General features: G+C 40.0%; 1 protein-coding gene across 1 annotated transcript in view; it reads right to left on the bottom strand.

Annotated features, from left to right (window-relative positions):
* The window catches only part of LOC135521876 (recoverin-like), a 41,638-nt gene extending 24,811 nt beyond the window's left edge, over positions 1-16,827 (bottom strand). The window contains exons 1-2 of the mRNA XM_064947656.1: positions 16,447-16,827; positions 9,050-9,161 (exon numbers count right to left, since the gene is read on the bottom strand). Of these exons, the coding sequence (XP_064803728.1) occupies positions 9,050-9,161; positions 16,447-16,827 (493 nt within the window). The remainder of the gene's footprint in view (positions 1-9,049; positions 9,162-16,446) is intronic.
* Positions 16,828-17,802: the final 975 nt, after the last annotated feature.

Below are 17,802 nucleotides of genomic sequence, written 5' to 3'. Positions count from 1 at the left end.
CTGTATGTGTACTGTATATACCATCTGTCAGTAGTTCTTCAACAGTACATACTGTATGTTACCTGCATATACCATCTGTCAGTAGTTCTTCAACAGTACATACTGTATGTGTACTGCATATACCATCTGTCAGTAGTTCTTCAACATTACATACAGTATGTGTACTGTATATACCATCTGTCAGTAGTTCTTCAACATTACATACTGTATGTGTACTGCATATACAATCTGTCAGTAGTTCTTCAACAGTACATACTTTGTGTACTGTATATACCATCTGTCAGTAGTTCTTCAACAGTACATACTGTATGTTTACTGTATATACCATCTGTCAGTAGTTCTTCAACAGTACATACTGTATGTGTACTGTATATACCATCTGTCAGTAGTTCTTCAACAGCACATACTGTATGTGTACTGTATATACAATCTGTCAGTAGTTCTTCAACAGTACATACTGTATGTTTACTGTATATACCATCTGTCAGTAGTTCTTCAACAGTACATACTGTATGTGTACTGTATATACCATCTGTCAGTAGTTCTTCAACAGTACATACTGTATGTGTACTGTATATACAATCTGTCAGTAGTTCTTCAACAGTACATACTGTATGTGTACTGTATATACCATCTGTCAGTAGTTCTTCAACAGTACATACTGCATGTGTACTGTATATACCATCTGTCAGTAGTTCTTCAACAGTACATACTGTATGTGTACTGTATATACCATCTGTCAGTAGTTCTTCAACAGTACATACTGTATGTGTACTGCATATACCATCTGTCAGTAGTTCTTCAACGGTACAAACTGTATGTGTACTGTATATACCATCTGTCAGTAGTTCTTCAACAGTACATACTGTATGTGTACTGTATATACCATCTGTCAGTAGTTCTTCAACAGTACATACTGTATGTGTACTGCATATACCATCTGTCAGTAGTTCTTCAACAATACATACTGTATGTGTACTGTATATACCATCTGTCAGTAGTTCTTCAACAGTACATACTGTATGTGTACTGTATATACCATCTGTCAGTAGTTCTTCAACAGTACATACTGTATGTGTACTGCATATACCATCTGTCAGTAGTTCTTCAACAGTACATACTTTATGTGTACTGCATATACCATCTGTCAGTAGTTCTTCAACAGTACATACTGTATGTGTACTGCATATACCATCTGTCAGTAGTTCTTCAACAGTACATACTGTATGTGTACTGTATATACCATCTGTCAGTAGTTCTTCAACAGTACATACTGTATGTGTACTGTATATACCATCTGTCAGTAGTTCTTCAACAGTACATACTGTATGTGTACTGCATATACCATCTGTCAGTAGTTCTTCAACAGTACATACTGTATGTGTAATGTATATACCATCTGTCAGTAGTTCTTCAACAGTACATACTGTATGTGTACTGTATATACCATCTGTCAGTAGTTCTTCAACAGTACATACTGTATGTGTACTGTATATACCATCTGTCAGTAGTTCTTCAACATTACATACTGTATGTGTACTGTATATACCATCTGTCAGTAGTTCTTCAAAAGTACATACTGTATGTGTACTGTATATACCATCTGTCAGTAGTTCTTCAACAGTACATACTGTATGTGTACTGTATATACCATCTGTCAGTAGTTCTTCAACAGTACATACTGTATGTGTACTGTATATACCATCTGTCAGTAGTTCTTCAACAGTACATACTGTATGTGTACTGTATATACCATCTGTCAGTAGTTCTTCAACAGTACATACTGTATGTGTACTGCATATACCATCTGTCAGTAGTTCTTCAACAGTACATACTGTATGTGTACTGTATATACCATCTGTCAGTAGTTCTTCAACAGTACATACTGTATGTGTACTGTATATACCATCTGTCAGTAGTTCTTCAACAGTACATACTGTATGTGTACTGTATATACCATCTGTCAGTAGTTCTTCAACAGTACATACTGTATGTGTACTGTATATACCATCTGTCAGTAGTTCTTCAAAAGTACATACTGTATGTGTACTGTATATACCATCTGTCAGTAGTTCTTCAACAGTACATACTGTATGTGTACTGTATATACCATCTGTCAGTAGTTCTTCAACAGTACATACTGTATGTGTACTGTATATACCATCTGTCAGTAGTTCTTCAACAGTACATACTGTATGTGTACTGTATATACCATCTGTCAGTAGTTCTTCAACAGTACATACTGTATGTGTACTGTATATACCATCTGTCAGTAGTTCTTCAACAATACATACTGTATGTGTACTGTATATACCATCTGTCAGTAGTTCTTCAACAGTACATACTGTATGTTTACTGTATATACCATCTGTCAGTAGTTCTTCAACATTACATACTGTATGTTACCTGCATATACCATCTGTCAGTAGTTCTTCAACAGCACATACTGTATGTGTACTGTATATACCATCTGTCAGTAGTTCTTCAACAGTACATACTGTATGTGTACTGTATATACCATCTGTCAGTAGTTCTTCAACAGTACATACTGTATGTGTACTGTATATACCATCTGTCAGTAGTTCTTCAACAGTACATACTGTATGTGTACTGTATATACCATCTGTCAGTATTTTTTCAACAGTACATACTGTATGTGTACTGTATATACCATCTGTCAGTAGTTCTTCAACAGTACATACTGTATGTGTACTGTATATACCATCTGTCAGTAGTTCTTCAACAGTACATACTGTATGTTTACTGTATATACCATCTGTCAGTAGTTCTTCAACATTACATACTGTATGTTACCTGCATATACCATCTGTCAGTAGTTCCTCAACAGTACATACTGTATGTGTACTGCATATACCATCTGTCAGTAGTTCTTCAACAGTACATACTGTATGTGTACTGCATATACCATCTGTCAGTAGTTCTTCAACAGTACATACTGTATGTGTACTGTATATACCATCTGTCAGTAGTTCTTCAACAGTACATACTGTATGTTACCTGCATATACCATCTGTCAGTAGTTCTTCAACAGTACATACTGTATGTGTACTGCATATACCATCTGTCAGTAGTTCTTCAACATTACATACAGTATGTGTACTGTATATACCATCTGTCAGTAGTTCTTCAACATTACATACTGTATGTGTACTGCATATACAATCTGTCAGTAGTTCTTCAACAGTACATACTTTGTGTACTGTATATACCATCTGTCAGTAGTTCTTCAACAGTACATACTGTATGTTTACTGTATATACCATCTGTCAGTAGTTCTTCAACAGTACATACTGTATGTGTACTGTATATACCATCTGTCAGTAGTTCTTCAACAGCACATACTGTATGTGTACTGTATATACAATCTGTCAGTAGTTCTTCAACAGTACATACTGTATGTTTACTGTATATACCATCTGTCAGTAGTTCTTCAACAGTACATACTGTATGTGTACTGTATATACCATCTGTCAGTAGTTCTTCAACAGTACATACTGTATGTGTACTGTATATACAATCTGTCAGTAGTTCTTCAACAGTACATACTGTATGTGTACTGTATATACCATCTGTCAGTAGTTCTTCAACAGTACATACTGTATGTGTACTGTATATACCATCTGTCAGTAGTTCTTCAACAGTACATACTGTATGTGTACTGTATATACCATCTGTCAGTAGTTCTTCAACAGTACATACTGTATGTGTACTGCATATACCATCTGTCAGTAGTTCTTCAACGGTACAAACTGTATGTGTACTGTATATACCATCTGTCAGTAGTTCTTCAACAGTACATACTGTATGTGTACTGTATATACCATCTGTCAGTAGTTCTTCAACAGTACATACTGTATGTGTACTGCATATACCATCTGTCAGTAGTTCTTCAACAATACATACTGTATGTGTACTGTATATACCATCTGTCAGTAGTTCTTCAACAGTACATACTGTATGTGTACTGTATATACCATCTGTCAGTAGTTCTTCAACAGTACATACTGTATGTGTACTGCATATACCATCTGTCAGTAGTTCTTCAACAGTACATACTTTATGTGTACTGCATATACCATCTGTCAGTAGTTCTTCAACAGTACATACTGTATGTGTACTGCATATACCATCTGTCAGTAGTTCTTCAACAGTACATACTGTATGTGTACTGTATATACCATCTGTCAGTAGTTCTTCAACAGTACATACTGTATGTGTACTGTATATACCATCTGTCAGTAGTTCTTCAACAGTACATACTGTATGTGTACTGCATATACCATCTGTCAGTAGTTCTTCAACAGTACATACTGTATGTGTACTGTATATACCATCTGTCAGTAGTTCTTCAACAGTACATACTGTATGTGTACTGTATATACCATCTGTCAGTAGTTCTTCAACAGTACATACTGTATGTGTACTGTATATACCATCTGTCAGTAGTTCTTCAACAGTACATACTGTATGTGTACTGTATATACCATCTGTCAGTAGTTCTTCAAAAGTACATACTGTATGTGTACTGTATATACCATCTGTCAGTAGTTCTTCAACAGTACATACTGTATGTGTACTGTATATACCATCTGTCAGTAGTTCTTCAACAGTACATACTGTATGTGTACTGTATATACCATCTGTCAGTAGTTCTTCAACAGTACATACTGTATGTGTACTGTATATACCATCTGTCAGTAGTTCTTCAACAGTACATACTGTATGTGTACTGCATATACCATCTGTCAGTAGTTCTTCAACAGTACATACTGTATGTGTACTGTATATACCATCTGTCAGTAGTTCTTCAACAGTACATACTGTATGTGTACTGTATATACCATCTGTCAGTAGTTCTTCAACAGTACATACTGTATGTGTACTGTATATACCATCTGTCAGTAGTTCTTCAACAGTACATACTGTATGTGTACTGTATATACCATCTGTCAGTAGTTCTTCAAAAGTACATACTGTATGTGTACTGTATATACCATCTGTCAGTAGTTCTTCAACAGTACATACTGTATGTGTACTGTATATACCATCTGTCAGTAGTTCTTCAACAGTACATACTGTATGTGTACTGTATATACCATCTGTCAGTAGTTCTTCAACAGTACATACTGTATGTGTACTGTATATACCATCTGTCAGTAGTTCTTCAACAGTACATACTGTATGTGTACTGTATATACCATCTGTCAGTAGTTCTTCAACAATACATACTGTATGTGTACTGTATATACCATCTGTCAGTAGTTCTTCAACAGTACATACTGTATGTTTACTGTATATACCATCTGTCAGTAGTTCTTCAACATTACATACTGTATGTTACCTGCATATACCATCTGTCAGTAGTTCTTCAACAGCACATACTGTATGTGTACTGTATATACAATCTGTCAGTAGTTCTTCAACAGTACATACTGTATGTTACCTGCATATACCATCTGTCAGTAGTTCTTCAACAGTACATACTGTATGTGTACTGCATATACCATCTGTCAGTAGTTCTTCAACATTACATACAGTATGTGTACTGTATATACCATCTGTCAGTAGTTCTTCAACATTACATACTGTATGTGTACTGCATATACAATCTGTCAGTAGTTCTTCAACAGTACATACTTTGTGTACTGTATATACCATCTGTCAGTAGTTCTTCAACAGTACATACTGTATGTTTACTGTATATACCATCTGTCAGTAGTTCTTCAACAGTACATACTGTATGTGTACTGTATATACCATCTGTCAGTAGTTCTTCAACAGCACATACTGTATGTGTACTGTATATACAATCTGTCAGTAGTTCTTCAACAGTACATACTGTATGTTTACTGTATATACCATCTGTCAGTAGTTCTTCAACAGTACATACTGTATGTGTACTGTATATACCATCTGTCAGTAGTTCTTCAACAGTACATACTGTATGTGTACTGTATATACAATCTGTCAGTAGTTCTTCAACAGTACATACTGTATGTGTACTGTATATACCATCTGTCAGTAGTTCTTCAACAGTACATACTGTATGTGTACTGCATATACCATCTGTCAGTAGTTCTTCAACAGTACATACTGTATGTGTACTGTATATACCATCTGTCAGTAGTTCTTCAACAGTACATACTGTATGTTACCTGCATATACCATCTGTCAGTAGTTCTTCAACAGTACATACTGTATGTGTACTGCATATACCATCTGTCAGTAGTTCTTCAACATTACATACAGTATGTGTACTGTATATACCATCTGTCAGTAGTTCTTCAACATTACATACTGTATGTGTACTGCATATACAATCTGTCAGTAGTTCTTCAACAGTACATACTTTGTGTACTGTATATACCATCTGTCAGTAGTTCTTCAACAGTACATACTGTATGTTTACTGTATATACCATCTGTCAGTAGTTCTTCAACAGTACATACTGTATGTGTACTGTATATACCATCTGTCAGTAGTTCTTCAACAGCACATACTGTATGTGTACTGTATATACAATCTGTCAGTAGTTCTTCAACAGTACATACTGTATGTTTACTGTATATACCATCTGTCAGTAGTTCTTCAACAGTACATACTGTATGTGTACTGTATATACCATCTGTCAGTAGTTCTTCAACAGTACATACTGTATGTGTACTGTATATACAATCTGTCAGTAGTTCTTCAACAGTACATACTGTATGTGTACTGTATATACCATCTGTCAGTAGTTCTTCAACAGTACATACTGTATGTGTACTGTATATACCATCTGTCAGTAGTTCTTCAACAGTACATACTGTATGTGTACTGTATATACCATCTGTCAGTAGTTCTTCAACAGTACATACTGTATGTGTACTGCATATACCATCTGTCAGTAGTTCTTCAACGGTACAAACTGTATGTGTACTGTATATACCATCTGTCAGTAGTTCTTCAACAGTACATACTGTATGTGTACTGTATATACCATCTGTCAGTAGTTCTTCAACAGTACATACTGTATGTGTACTGCATATACCATCTGTCAGTAGTTCTTCAACAATACATACTGTATGTGTACTGTATATACCATCTGTCAGTAGTTCTTCAACAGTACATACTGTATGTGTACTGTATATACCATCTGTCAGTAGTTCTTCAACAGTACATACTGTATGTGTACTGCATATACCATCTGTCAGTAGTTCTTCAACAGTACATACTTTATGTGTACTGCATATACCATCTGTCAGTAGTTCTTCAACAGTACATACTGTATGTGTACTGCATATACCATCTGTCAGTAGTTCTTCAACAGTACATACTGTATGTGTACTGTATATACCATCTGTCAGTAGTTCTTCAACAGTACATACTGTATGTGTACTGTATATACCATCTGTCAGTAGTTCTTCAACAGTACATACTGTATGTGTACTGCATATACCATCTGTCAGTAGTTCTTCAACAGTACATACTGTATGTGTACTGTATATACCATCTGTCAGTAGTTCTTCAACAGTACATACTGTATGTGTACTGTATATACCATCTGTCAGTAGTTCTTCAACAGTACATACTGTATGTGTACTGTATATACCATCTGTCAGTAGTTCTTCAACAGTACATACTGTATGTGTACTGTATATACCATCTGTCAGTAGTTCTTCAAAAGTACATACTGTATGTGTACTGTATATACCATCTGTCAGTAGTTCTTCAACAGTACATACTGTATGTGTACTGTATATACCATCTGTCAGTAGTTCTTCAACAGTACATACTGTATGTGTACTGTATATACCATCTGTCAGTAGTTCTTCAACAGTACATACTGTATGTGTACTGTATATACCATCTGTCAGTAGTTCTTCAACAGTACATACTGTATGTGTACTGCATATACCATCTGTCAGTAGTTCTTCAACAGTACATACTGTATGTGTACTGTATATACCATCTGTCAGTAGTTCTTCAACAGTACATACTGTATGTGTACTGTATATACCATCTGTCAGTAGTTCTTCAACAGTACATACTGTATGTGTACTGTATATACCATCTGTCAGTAGTTCTTCAACAGTACATACTGTATGTGTACTGTATATACCATCTGTCAGTAGTTCTTCAAAAGTACATACTGTATGTGTACTGTATATACCATCTGTCAGTAGTTCTTCAACAGTACATACTGTATGTGTACTGTATATACCATCTGTCAGTAGTTCTTCAACAGTACATACTGTATGTGTACTGTATATACCATCTGTCAGTAGTTCTTCAACAGTACATACTGTATGTGTACTGTATATACCATCTGTCAGTAGTTCTTCAACAGTACATACTGTATGTGTACTGTATATACCATCTGTCAGTAGTTCTTCAACAATACATACTGTATGTGTACTGTATATACCATCTGTCAGTAGTTCTTCAACAGTACATACTGTATGTTTACTGTATATACCATCTGTCAGTAGTTCTTCAACATTACATACTGTATGTTACCTGCATATACCATCTGTCAGTAGTTCTTCAACAGCACATACTGTATGTGTACTGTATATACAATCTGTCAGTAGTTCTTCAACAGTACATACTGTATGTGTACTGTATATACCATCTGTCAGTAGTTCTTCAACAGTACATACTGTATGTGTACTGTATATACCATCTGTCAGTAGTTCTTCAACAGTACATACTGTATGTGTACTACATATACCATCGGTCAGTAGTTCTTCAACAGTACATACTGTATGTCTTTGCATTTGGTTCAATGAGATGAAAAATGTTACGTGGAAAAAGCTATGTTTTGGTAAGTAGTGAATCCCCAGGTCGCTGCTGTGTGTGCATACCCTTAAACTAAAGGGCAACTCTCCTGTAAGAAATCACATGAGGAACAATGTAATCTATGTAAGCTGGACAGACGTCCTACAGCTGCTGAGCAACCTACTGTGTGTGTATGTGTTTGTGCGTGTGTCTGTGCGTGAATGTGTTTGGGTGTGCGTGCATGCACGTCTGTGCGTTTGTCTCTTACCGTTGTCTGGTTTCTCAAAGTATCCCCACAGTTTGTTGGCTCTCTTCTCTGGTGTATTCTCGTCGGCTGGTAACTTGGGCAGATCTTCCTTGGGGATTAGCTTAAAGATGGCCTGAGAGTGAGTGAGTGAGAGTGAGAGTGAGAGAGAGGAAATAGGGGGTAGGGGGAGAGAGAGAGAAGAAAGGGGGGTAGGGGTTGAGAGAGAGAGCGAGAGAGAGAGAGAGAGAGGTGGTAGGGGAACAGATCAAGTAAGATTGCATAGACTTATTTTACATTATATATATATAGTACTAATCAAATGTTTGGACACATCTGCTCATTCCAGAGTTTTTCTTTATTTGTACTATTTTCTACATTGTAGAATAATAGTGAAGACATCAAAACTATGAAATAACACATACGGAATTATGTAGTAATCAATAAAGTGTTTATTAATTTTTATATTTTAGATTCTTCAAAGTATCCACCCTTCACCTTGATGACAGCTTTGCACGTGTCCCAACTTTTGACTGGTACAGTATCTACAAGTTCAGAATACTGTATATGACATATGATCTGCTGACAACCGTTTACATGTAGTTACAGTATTATTTAGTTGGTGCCTGCAGCCTCTCATCATAGCCTTAACATGGGTCTGTGTGCCAACATTGGTTGGTGCCTTGCAATGCCCAACACATGTTTTTTACAGCTCGTCTGAAGGGAACCCATCTGACCACTAGAGGAACCCATTTGACCACAAGAGGAGCCCATCTGACCACTAGAGGAACCCATCTGACCACTAGAGGAACCCATCTGACCACTAGAGGAACCCATTTGACCACTAGAGGAACCCATTTGACCACTAGAGGAACCCATTTGAACACAAGAGGAGCCCATCTGACCACTAGAGGAACCCATCTGACCACTAGAGGAACCCATCTGACCACTAGAGGAACCCATTTGACCACTAGAGGAACCCATTTGACCACTAGAGGAACCCATTTGACCACTAGAGGAACCCATTTGACCACTAGAGGAGCCCATCTGACCACTAGAGGAACCCATCTGACCACTAGAGGAACCCATTTGACCACAAGAGGAGCCCATCTGACCACTAGAGGAACCCAACTGACCACTAGAGGAACCCATTTGACCACTAGAGTAACCCAGCTGACCACTAGAGGAACCCATTTGACCACTAGAGGAACCCATTTGACCACAAGAGGAGCCCATCTGACCACTAGAGGAACCCATCTGACCACTAGAGGAACCCATTTGACCACTAGAGTAACCCATCTGACCACTAGAGGAACCCATCTGACCACTAGAGGAACCCATTTGACCACTAGAGGAACCCATTTGACCACTAGAGGAACCCATCTGACCACAAGAGGAACCCATTTGACCACTAGAGGAACCCATCTGACCACTAGAGGAACCCATCTGACCACTAGAGGAACCCATCTGACCACAAGAGGAACCCATTTGACCACTAGAGGAACCCATTTGACCACTAGAGGAACCCATCTGACCACTAGAGGAACCCATCTGACCACTAGAGGAACCCATTTGACCACTAGAGGAACCCATCTGACCACTAGAAGTAACCATTTGACCACTAGAGGAACCCATCTGACCACTAGAGGAACCCATTTGACCACTAGAGGAACCCATCTGACCACAAAAGGAACCCATCTGACCACAAGAGGAACCCATCTGACCACAAGAGGAACCCATCTGACCACTAGAGGAACCCATCTGACCACTAGAGGAACCCATCTGACCACTAGAGGAACCCATTTGACCACTAGAGGAACCCATTTGACCACTAGAGGAACCCATCTGACCACTAGAGGAACCCATCTGACCACTAGAGGAACCCATTTGACCACTAGAGGAACCCATCTGACCACTAGAGGAACCCATTTGACCACTAGAGGAACCCATCTGACCACTAGAAGTAACCATTTGACCACTAGAGGAACCCATCTGACCACTAGAGGAACCCATTTGACCACTAGAGGAACCCATCTGACCACAAAAGGAACCCATCTGACCACAAGAGGAACCCATCTGACCACAAGAGGAACCCATCTGACCACTAGAGGAACCCATCTGACCACTAGAGGAACCCATCTGACCACTAGAGGAACCCATTTGACCACTAGAGGAACCCATTTGACCACTAGAGGAACCCATCTGACCACTAGAGGAACCTATTTGACCACTCCTGTGTGTCATTTTTACCAGTTAGCTTGTCTTGTCTTTTCTAATATTCACTTTCACTTACATTATCTTTGGAACTTTGGATCAATTGGCCACATTATTTAAAGATTTGACCTACTTTAATTGAATGGATGTTTAGAAAACTTCCTGGGACACATCATATTCAGCTCCCTGAGTCAGATATGTGTTCTGCCCTAAAAGCACAAGAGCAGTAACTGCTTATAGAGTGAAACTGAGAAAAATGACTTCAAAGTTTTAAAAATTGTCCAGCCAAGTGAATTGTAGGCAGATAATTGGAGTTTTGGTTATGTGTTGTCTTACTGAGGTTATTTTTTAATCATATTGACCCTGACCTCTGACATGACCTTTGGCCCGAGACAGGGTTCAGCCTTCTTGCTTGGTACACCCACTGGAATAGTTTTCCACAACAATTGATTTTTTACACAAACTTGTGTTCATAGATTTACATTACACTACACGACTATTTCAGCGACACCCGTTGCTGACAGGTGTATAAAATCGAGCCAGAGCCATGCAATCTCTATATACAAACATTGGCAGTAGATTGGCCCAACTGAAGAGCTCAATAACTTTCACCGTGGCACCGTCATAGGATGCCACCTTTCCAACAAGTCAGTTCACAAAATGTCTAGCCTATAGAGCTGCCCCGGTCAACTGTAAGTGGTGTTATTGTGAGGTGGAAACGTCTAGGAGCAACAAGGGTTCAGCCACAAAGTAGTAGGCCACACAAGCTCACAGAACGGGACCGGCTAGTGCTGAAGCACATAGGGCGTAAAAATGGTCTGCCCTCAGTTGCAACACTCACTACCGAGTTCAAAACTGCATCTGGAAGCAACGTTTGTCGGAAGCTTCATGATATGGGCTTGGAGCCGCACACAAGCCTAAGATCACCAAGCGCAATGCCAAGCATCAGCTGGAGTGGTGTAAAGCCATTGGACTCTGGAAAGGTGGAAACGCGTTCTCTGGAGTGATGAACCACGCTTCACCATCTGGCAGTCTGATGGAAGAATCTGGGTTTAGTGGATGCTAGGAGAACACTACCTGCTCGAATGCATAGTGCCAACTGTAAACTTTGGTGGATGAGGACTAATGGTCTGGGTCTGTTTCATGGTTTGGGCTCGGCCCCTTAGTTCCAGTGAAGGGAATCTATCTTAATTCTACAGCATACATTGACATTCTATATGATTCTGTGCTTCCAACTTCGTGGCAACAGTTTGGGGAAGGCCTTTTCCTGTTTCAGCACAACAATGCCCCTGTACACAAAGCGAGGTCCATCCAGAAATGTCAAGATCGGTGTGGAAGAAATTGACTGGCCTGTATAGAGCCCTGACCTCAACCCCATCAAACACCAACATCAGTGCCCGACCTCACAAATGCTATTGTGGCTGAATGAAAGCAAGTCCCATCAGCAATGTTCCAACATCTCGTTGAAAGCCTTCCCAGAAGAGTGGAGGCTGGTATAGCAGCAAAGAGGAGTCCAACTCCATGATCTTGGAATGAGATGTTCGACGAGCACGTGTCCACATACCTTTGGCTATGTAGTGTATTTGTATGTGTCATATACTGTAGTAGTAACCACAGCCCAAAGCTCAGTGAAGCCAAGGTAAAAAGCAGACTTGAGTGATTGTTGAGTGATTGTTGTTACTGCTTTCTGTCCTTGGTTTCACAGTAACGTTTTCCAATTACTGTAATTATGACCCCCCCATTTTCTCCAAAACACAACACAGTGGAGGCAGGATATTTGTCCAGGTGACAAAGCATGCAGTTACTGCTCTTTTGGTTTGTAGGGCAGGTGATGACACCTGCATAAAGGAATGACCTGCAGTACGTATTACACACATATCATGGGCTATTTCAAAATTAGGTGATTATGCAATGATAATCAAAATCCAATAAATCCACTGTAATAACAGATTCTAGACCTATGATGTAAATGATCCACATTAAAGTCAATAGTCAATCAGGGGCCAATTTGTAAGTCGCTCTGGATAAGAGCGTCTGCTAAATGACTTAAATGTAAATGTAATGTAAATGTAACTTTAGAGTCAGGCCTTAAAGCTGTGACCCACATAGAGACAGGAACCACTCATCTCTCACACTTAAAACATCCAGATTAACGTGGATTATCGCCAAGACCCAGGCCATAGGCCAAACACCAAGATGTCCAAGATGTCCTCCTCCTTTTCCCCCCTCCCTCCCTCCCCCCTCCCTCCCTCCCTGTTTGGTTTAGGCTGAGTATTTCCTAAGGTTAATTTAGTGTTTTACCCCCTAGGCCTAATCCTAGATTGGGATTGGGTGAAATGATCCTAGATCTGTGCCTAAAGCCAACTTTTACCATAGGGGGGTTGGCTTGGCAGGCTATTCAGTACATCCTATATAGTACAGCCAGTTCCCCGTTGCCCTGACAACTATAATCTTGACGGAGAATAAACACATTTTGGTGCCAGTACGGTACAGTAGCACTGGGGAGAGGTGGTGCTATACATGCCACTGGCAATCTGCCAGTGACAGACAGAAAGACAGACAGAGACAGGCTGTATGTGTAATGTATGTGTAATGTTTACTGTTGATTTGTATTGTTTATTTTGTATATTATCTACCTCACTTGCTTTGGCAATGTTAACACATGTTTCCCATGGCAATAAAGCCCCTTGAATTGAATTGAATTGAATTGAAATTGACAGGCTCATCTCAGGGCAAAGGGCCTGTACACTATTTACCTCCCCATCCCTCCCAATTTGCCCATGAGTCTGGCCTGCCCGGTCCCTGTCTCTCAGTCTAAACCCACAGCCTGGCCTGCCCGGTCCCTGTCTCTCAGTCTAAACCCACAGCCTGGCCTGCCCGGACCCTGTCTCTCAGTCTAAACCCACAGCCTGACCTGCCCGGTCCCTGTCTCTCAGTCTAAACCCACAGCCTGACCTGCCCGGTCCCTGTCTCTCAGTCTAAACCTACAGCCTGGCCTGCCCGGTCCCTGTCTCTCAGTCTAAACCTACAGCCTGGCCTGCCCGGTCCCTGTCTCTCAGTCTAAACCCACAGTCTGGCCTGCCCGGTCCCTGTCTCTCAGTCTAAACCCACAGCCTGGCCTGCCCGGTCCCTGTCTCTCAGTCTAAAACCATAGCCTGGCCTGCCCGGTCCCTGTCTCTCAGTCTAAACCCACAGCCTGGCTTGCCCGGTCCCTGATTTGATGATTAAAGATTATTGTTAATTAAGATGCTGCCTGCACAGTTCTCACAGCCACTCCTACACATCTACTTATCTATCTACAGTAGTGTAGTGGGATGTAAACGTCATTTTTTTTGCATGACAGTTTGTCCACCGTTTGGGAAAAAATGCATTGAAAGTATAGAGGTGTTACTTTTTCACAGCGACCAGCTATTTAACCACCTATTTTCCCCCACAACACCCATGTTCATATTTCTGAGCTAATATGTGTATCAACACTGAAAGAGATGCCATCACAATATCAACCTCAACCAGACACACCTCTAAGAACTATAGTCTCCATGTGATACGTTGGTTGACTCTGCCCTAAATGCTGGGATAGAAAAAGGCTGATAGAAATGACACTTGGTCTTGGCCAGTGTTGCTCAACATTGATCCTGGGCCAGAGCACCCACTAGGTATGCTGGATTTCACTCCAGCTCGGCATCACTTAGGCTGCGTTTACACAGGCAACCCAATTCTGATCTTTTTTTCAGTATCAGCTCTGAAAAAGATCTGCTGTGAAAAGATCTGACGCGTTTGATCAAAATACAAATTAGTGTGAAAAAACCCAGAATTGGGCTGCCTGTGTAAACGCTGCCTAAGATACTAATTAATGTATCCCCTTAGAACCAATGAGATAAATGACGTTGAGAGTAAACTATTTTAGAACTACTATATTAAGACAAATGGTGTTCTGCCAATTCAACTAATCTTTGTTAACTTGGGAGTAATTTGTAAACAAAAAAATCAACTGCATACAGGGGGTTAAATTGAGAAACTCTGTTCTTGACAACATGGGCTGTGTTCACAAAGGCAGCCCAATTATAACCTTTTTTTACACCAATTGGTATTTTGACCAATCACATCAGATCTTTTCACATCGGCTCTTTTTCAGAGCTGATCTGATTGGTCAAAATACCAATTAGTGGAAAAAATATCAGAATTGGACTGCTTGTCTAAACGCAGCCATAATTGGTTATGTGTGTTACTTTGTTAGTTGATTATCTACAGACTACATACTTTAGGCCCTGAATAAGCACAGAAGCATGGGGACCACAGTAAGTACAGTAGCCTACATTTTCTGGATGCTAAATCATTAATCTTGTGGATTATCAGGAAGGATTGGGTGGCTGAAATGGGCAAGAGCTCTACATTAGCTAATTGATGATTAGGACTGGAACCGACCGCAGGAGGTTGGTTGCACCTTAATTGGGGAGGACGGGTTCGTGGTAATGGCTGGAGCGGACTAGGTGGAATGGTATCAAATACATCAAACACATGATGGTTTCCATGTTTATGGTGCCATTCCATTAACTCCTTTCCAGTCACTCCTATCTACATGTACAAATTACCTCAACTAACTTGTACCCCGCACATTGACTCGGCACCGGTACCCCCTGTATATAGCCTCGTTATTGTTATTTTATTGTGTTACTTTTTATTATTTTTTACTTTAGTTTATTTGGTAAAAAAAATCTTAACTCTTTCTTGAACTGCATTGTTGGTTAAGGGCTTGTAAGTAAGCATTTCACGGGAAGTTGTATTTGGGTGCATGTGACAATTAAAGTTTGATTTGATTATTATGAGCCGTCCTCCCCTCAGCAGCCTCCAATGGGACCTACAGACCGAGGAAAAGAAGGTCACTTTTGACCATTGACTGACTTCTGATGATATACAATATATAGACATTTAAGAAAAGCCATATTCCCAGAACTCCATAATTTGTTCTCCTAAAAAAGCCTCAAAAAATGTTACGGCTATTATTATTTTTTTGTCAATTTGGAGGTGACCCACTTTTCCCATGCCACATACTGTAAATGGTAGAAACATCTGCTCCTTTGTATGTCTATGTCCACACATTTCCCCTTGTCCCATCTTCAAAATGATCATCACCGTCATTGATTGTTGTTGTAAGAAGGTTCTCCTACCCAGTGGTTCAAGGTTCTAATCCTTCCTTGATCTCTCACCTGGCAGATGACTTCCACTTCTGTCTTGGTGATGTATCCGTTCTTGTCCACGTCGAACAGTGAGAATGCCCACTCCAGCTTCCTCGTCGTCTTCCCACTGGAGGTCATGTGCAGTGCAATGATGTATTCCTTGAAGTCCAGAGTGCCGTCCTCGTTGGTGTCGAATGAACGGAACACATGCTGAGCGTAGGTCTTGGCTTCGCTATCGGGGAAGAAGCGCGCGTAGATCGTCTCGAACTCCTCTGGCGAGATGCGTCCGGTGGGACACTGCTTCTGGAAGTTCTCGTACCACTGGCACAACTCGTTCTCCGTGAACTTGGTGTTGAGCTTCAGGTCCTCCAGGATCTCCTTGGAAATAGCACTGCTCTTGGCGTTCCCCATCGTATTAGCCTGTACTGGGATCTCTGGGTTGGTCGAAGGCTCTCTGAAGTAGTGCCTTTTTTCAGTCACCGATCCGTCTTTTGTTTGGGTAAAATCCTCTGTTTCCTTACGTTGACTCAACTGTCCCGTTCAAAAGATTCCTGAAATAGTTACAAATAGATATTGTCCAACAAACACAGCACAATCAGATCTCTACAATGACTGAAGTGTTACCCAGTGTACCACTAGGAACCATACATCAACAAAAGCCTTCACTACCAGGGAGAAAGAACAGAGAGGGAGGCAGAGCAAAGAGACATGACTTACCTGTGTCAGCAGTAGAGAGAGTATGAAGTGATGTGTTAGGGATGGACTGTTGTCATTCTGATGGGTGACGTAGGTAGATAGATGGAGTAGGGAAGGAGGGGGGTGGAATTAGACTGCTACCTTTAGCGACTGGGTTAATTCAGTTAATTCAGGATTTAAGGTGTCTGAGCTTTCACTCAAATTAACTTTAGTTTCCATATTCTCTTTTGCCAAACCGTCTCTATTTTTGTTGGTCTGTGTGTCGGCCAAGGCCCTGTTATCATTAGAGATTTAATTTCTCAATAAGAGCCTAATCCTAACTTTAGATACGTGTATGTAACTCAAACCTAATAAAAATCAATGCAGGATTTACTTGAAAGTACAAGTTAGGTACGAGACTTCAAGTGAGAATTTGTCTTTGCTTGGTTATTACCCCATGACCTAGCCAGGAGAAACATAGGATCATCATAGAGACACTGTATATGTCACGCCCTGACCTTAGTTCCTTTTTATGACTTTATTTTGGTTTGGTCAGGGCGTGAGTTGGGGTGGGCATTCGATGTTGTGTTTCTATTTTTTCTGTTCTATGTGTTTGGCCTGGTATGGTTCCCAATCAGAGGCAGCTGTCTATCGTTGTCTCTGATTGAGAACCATACTTAGGTAGCCTTTTCCCACCTGGTGTTTGTGGGA

The sequence above is a fragment of the Oncorhynchus masou genome, chromosome 30 (assembly GCF_036934945.1).
Source record: "Oncorhynchus masou masou isolate Uvic2021 chromosome 30, UVic_Omas_1.1, whole genome shotgun sequence".
Taxonomy (NCBI): domain Eukaryota; kingdom Metazoa; phylum Chordata; class Actinopteri; order Salmoniformes; family Salmonidae; genus Oncorhynchus; species Oncorhynchus masou.
This window is presented reverse-complemented; position numbering and strand designations above follow the sequence as displayed.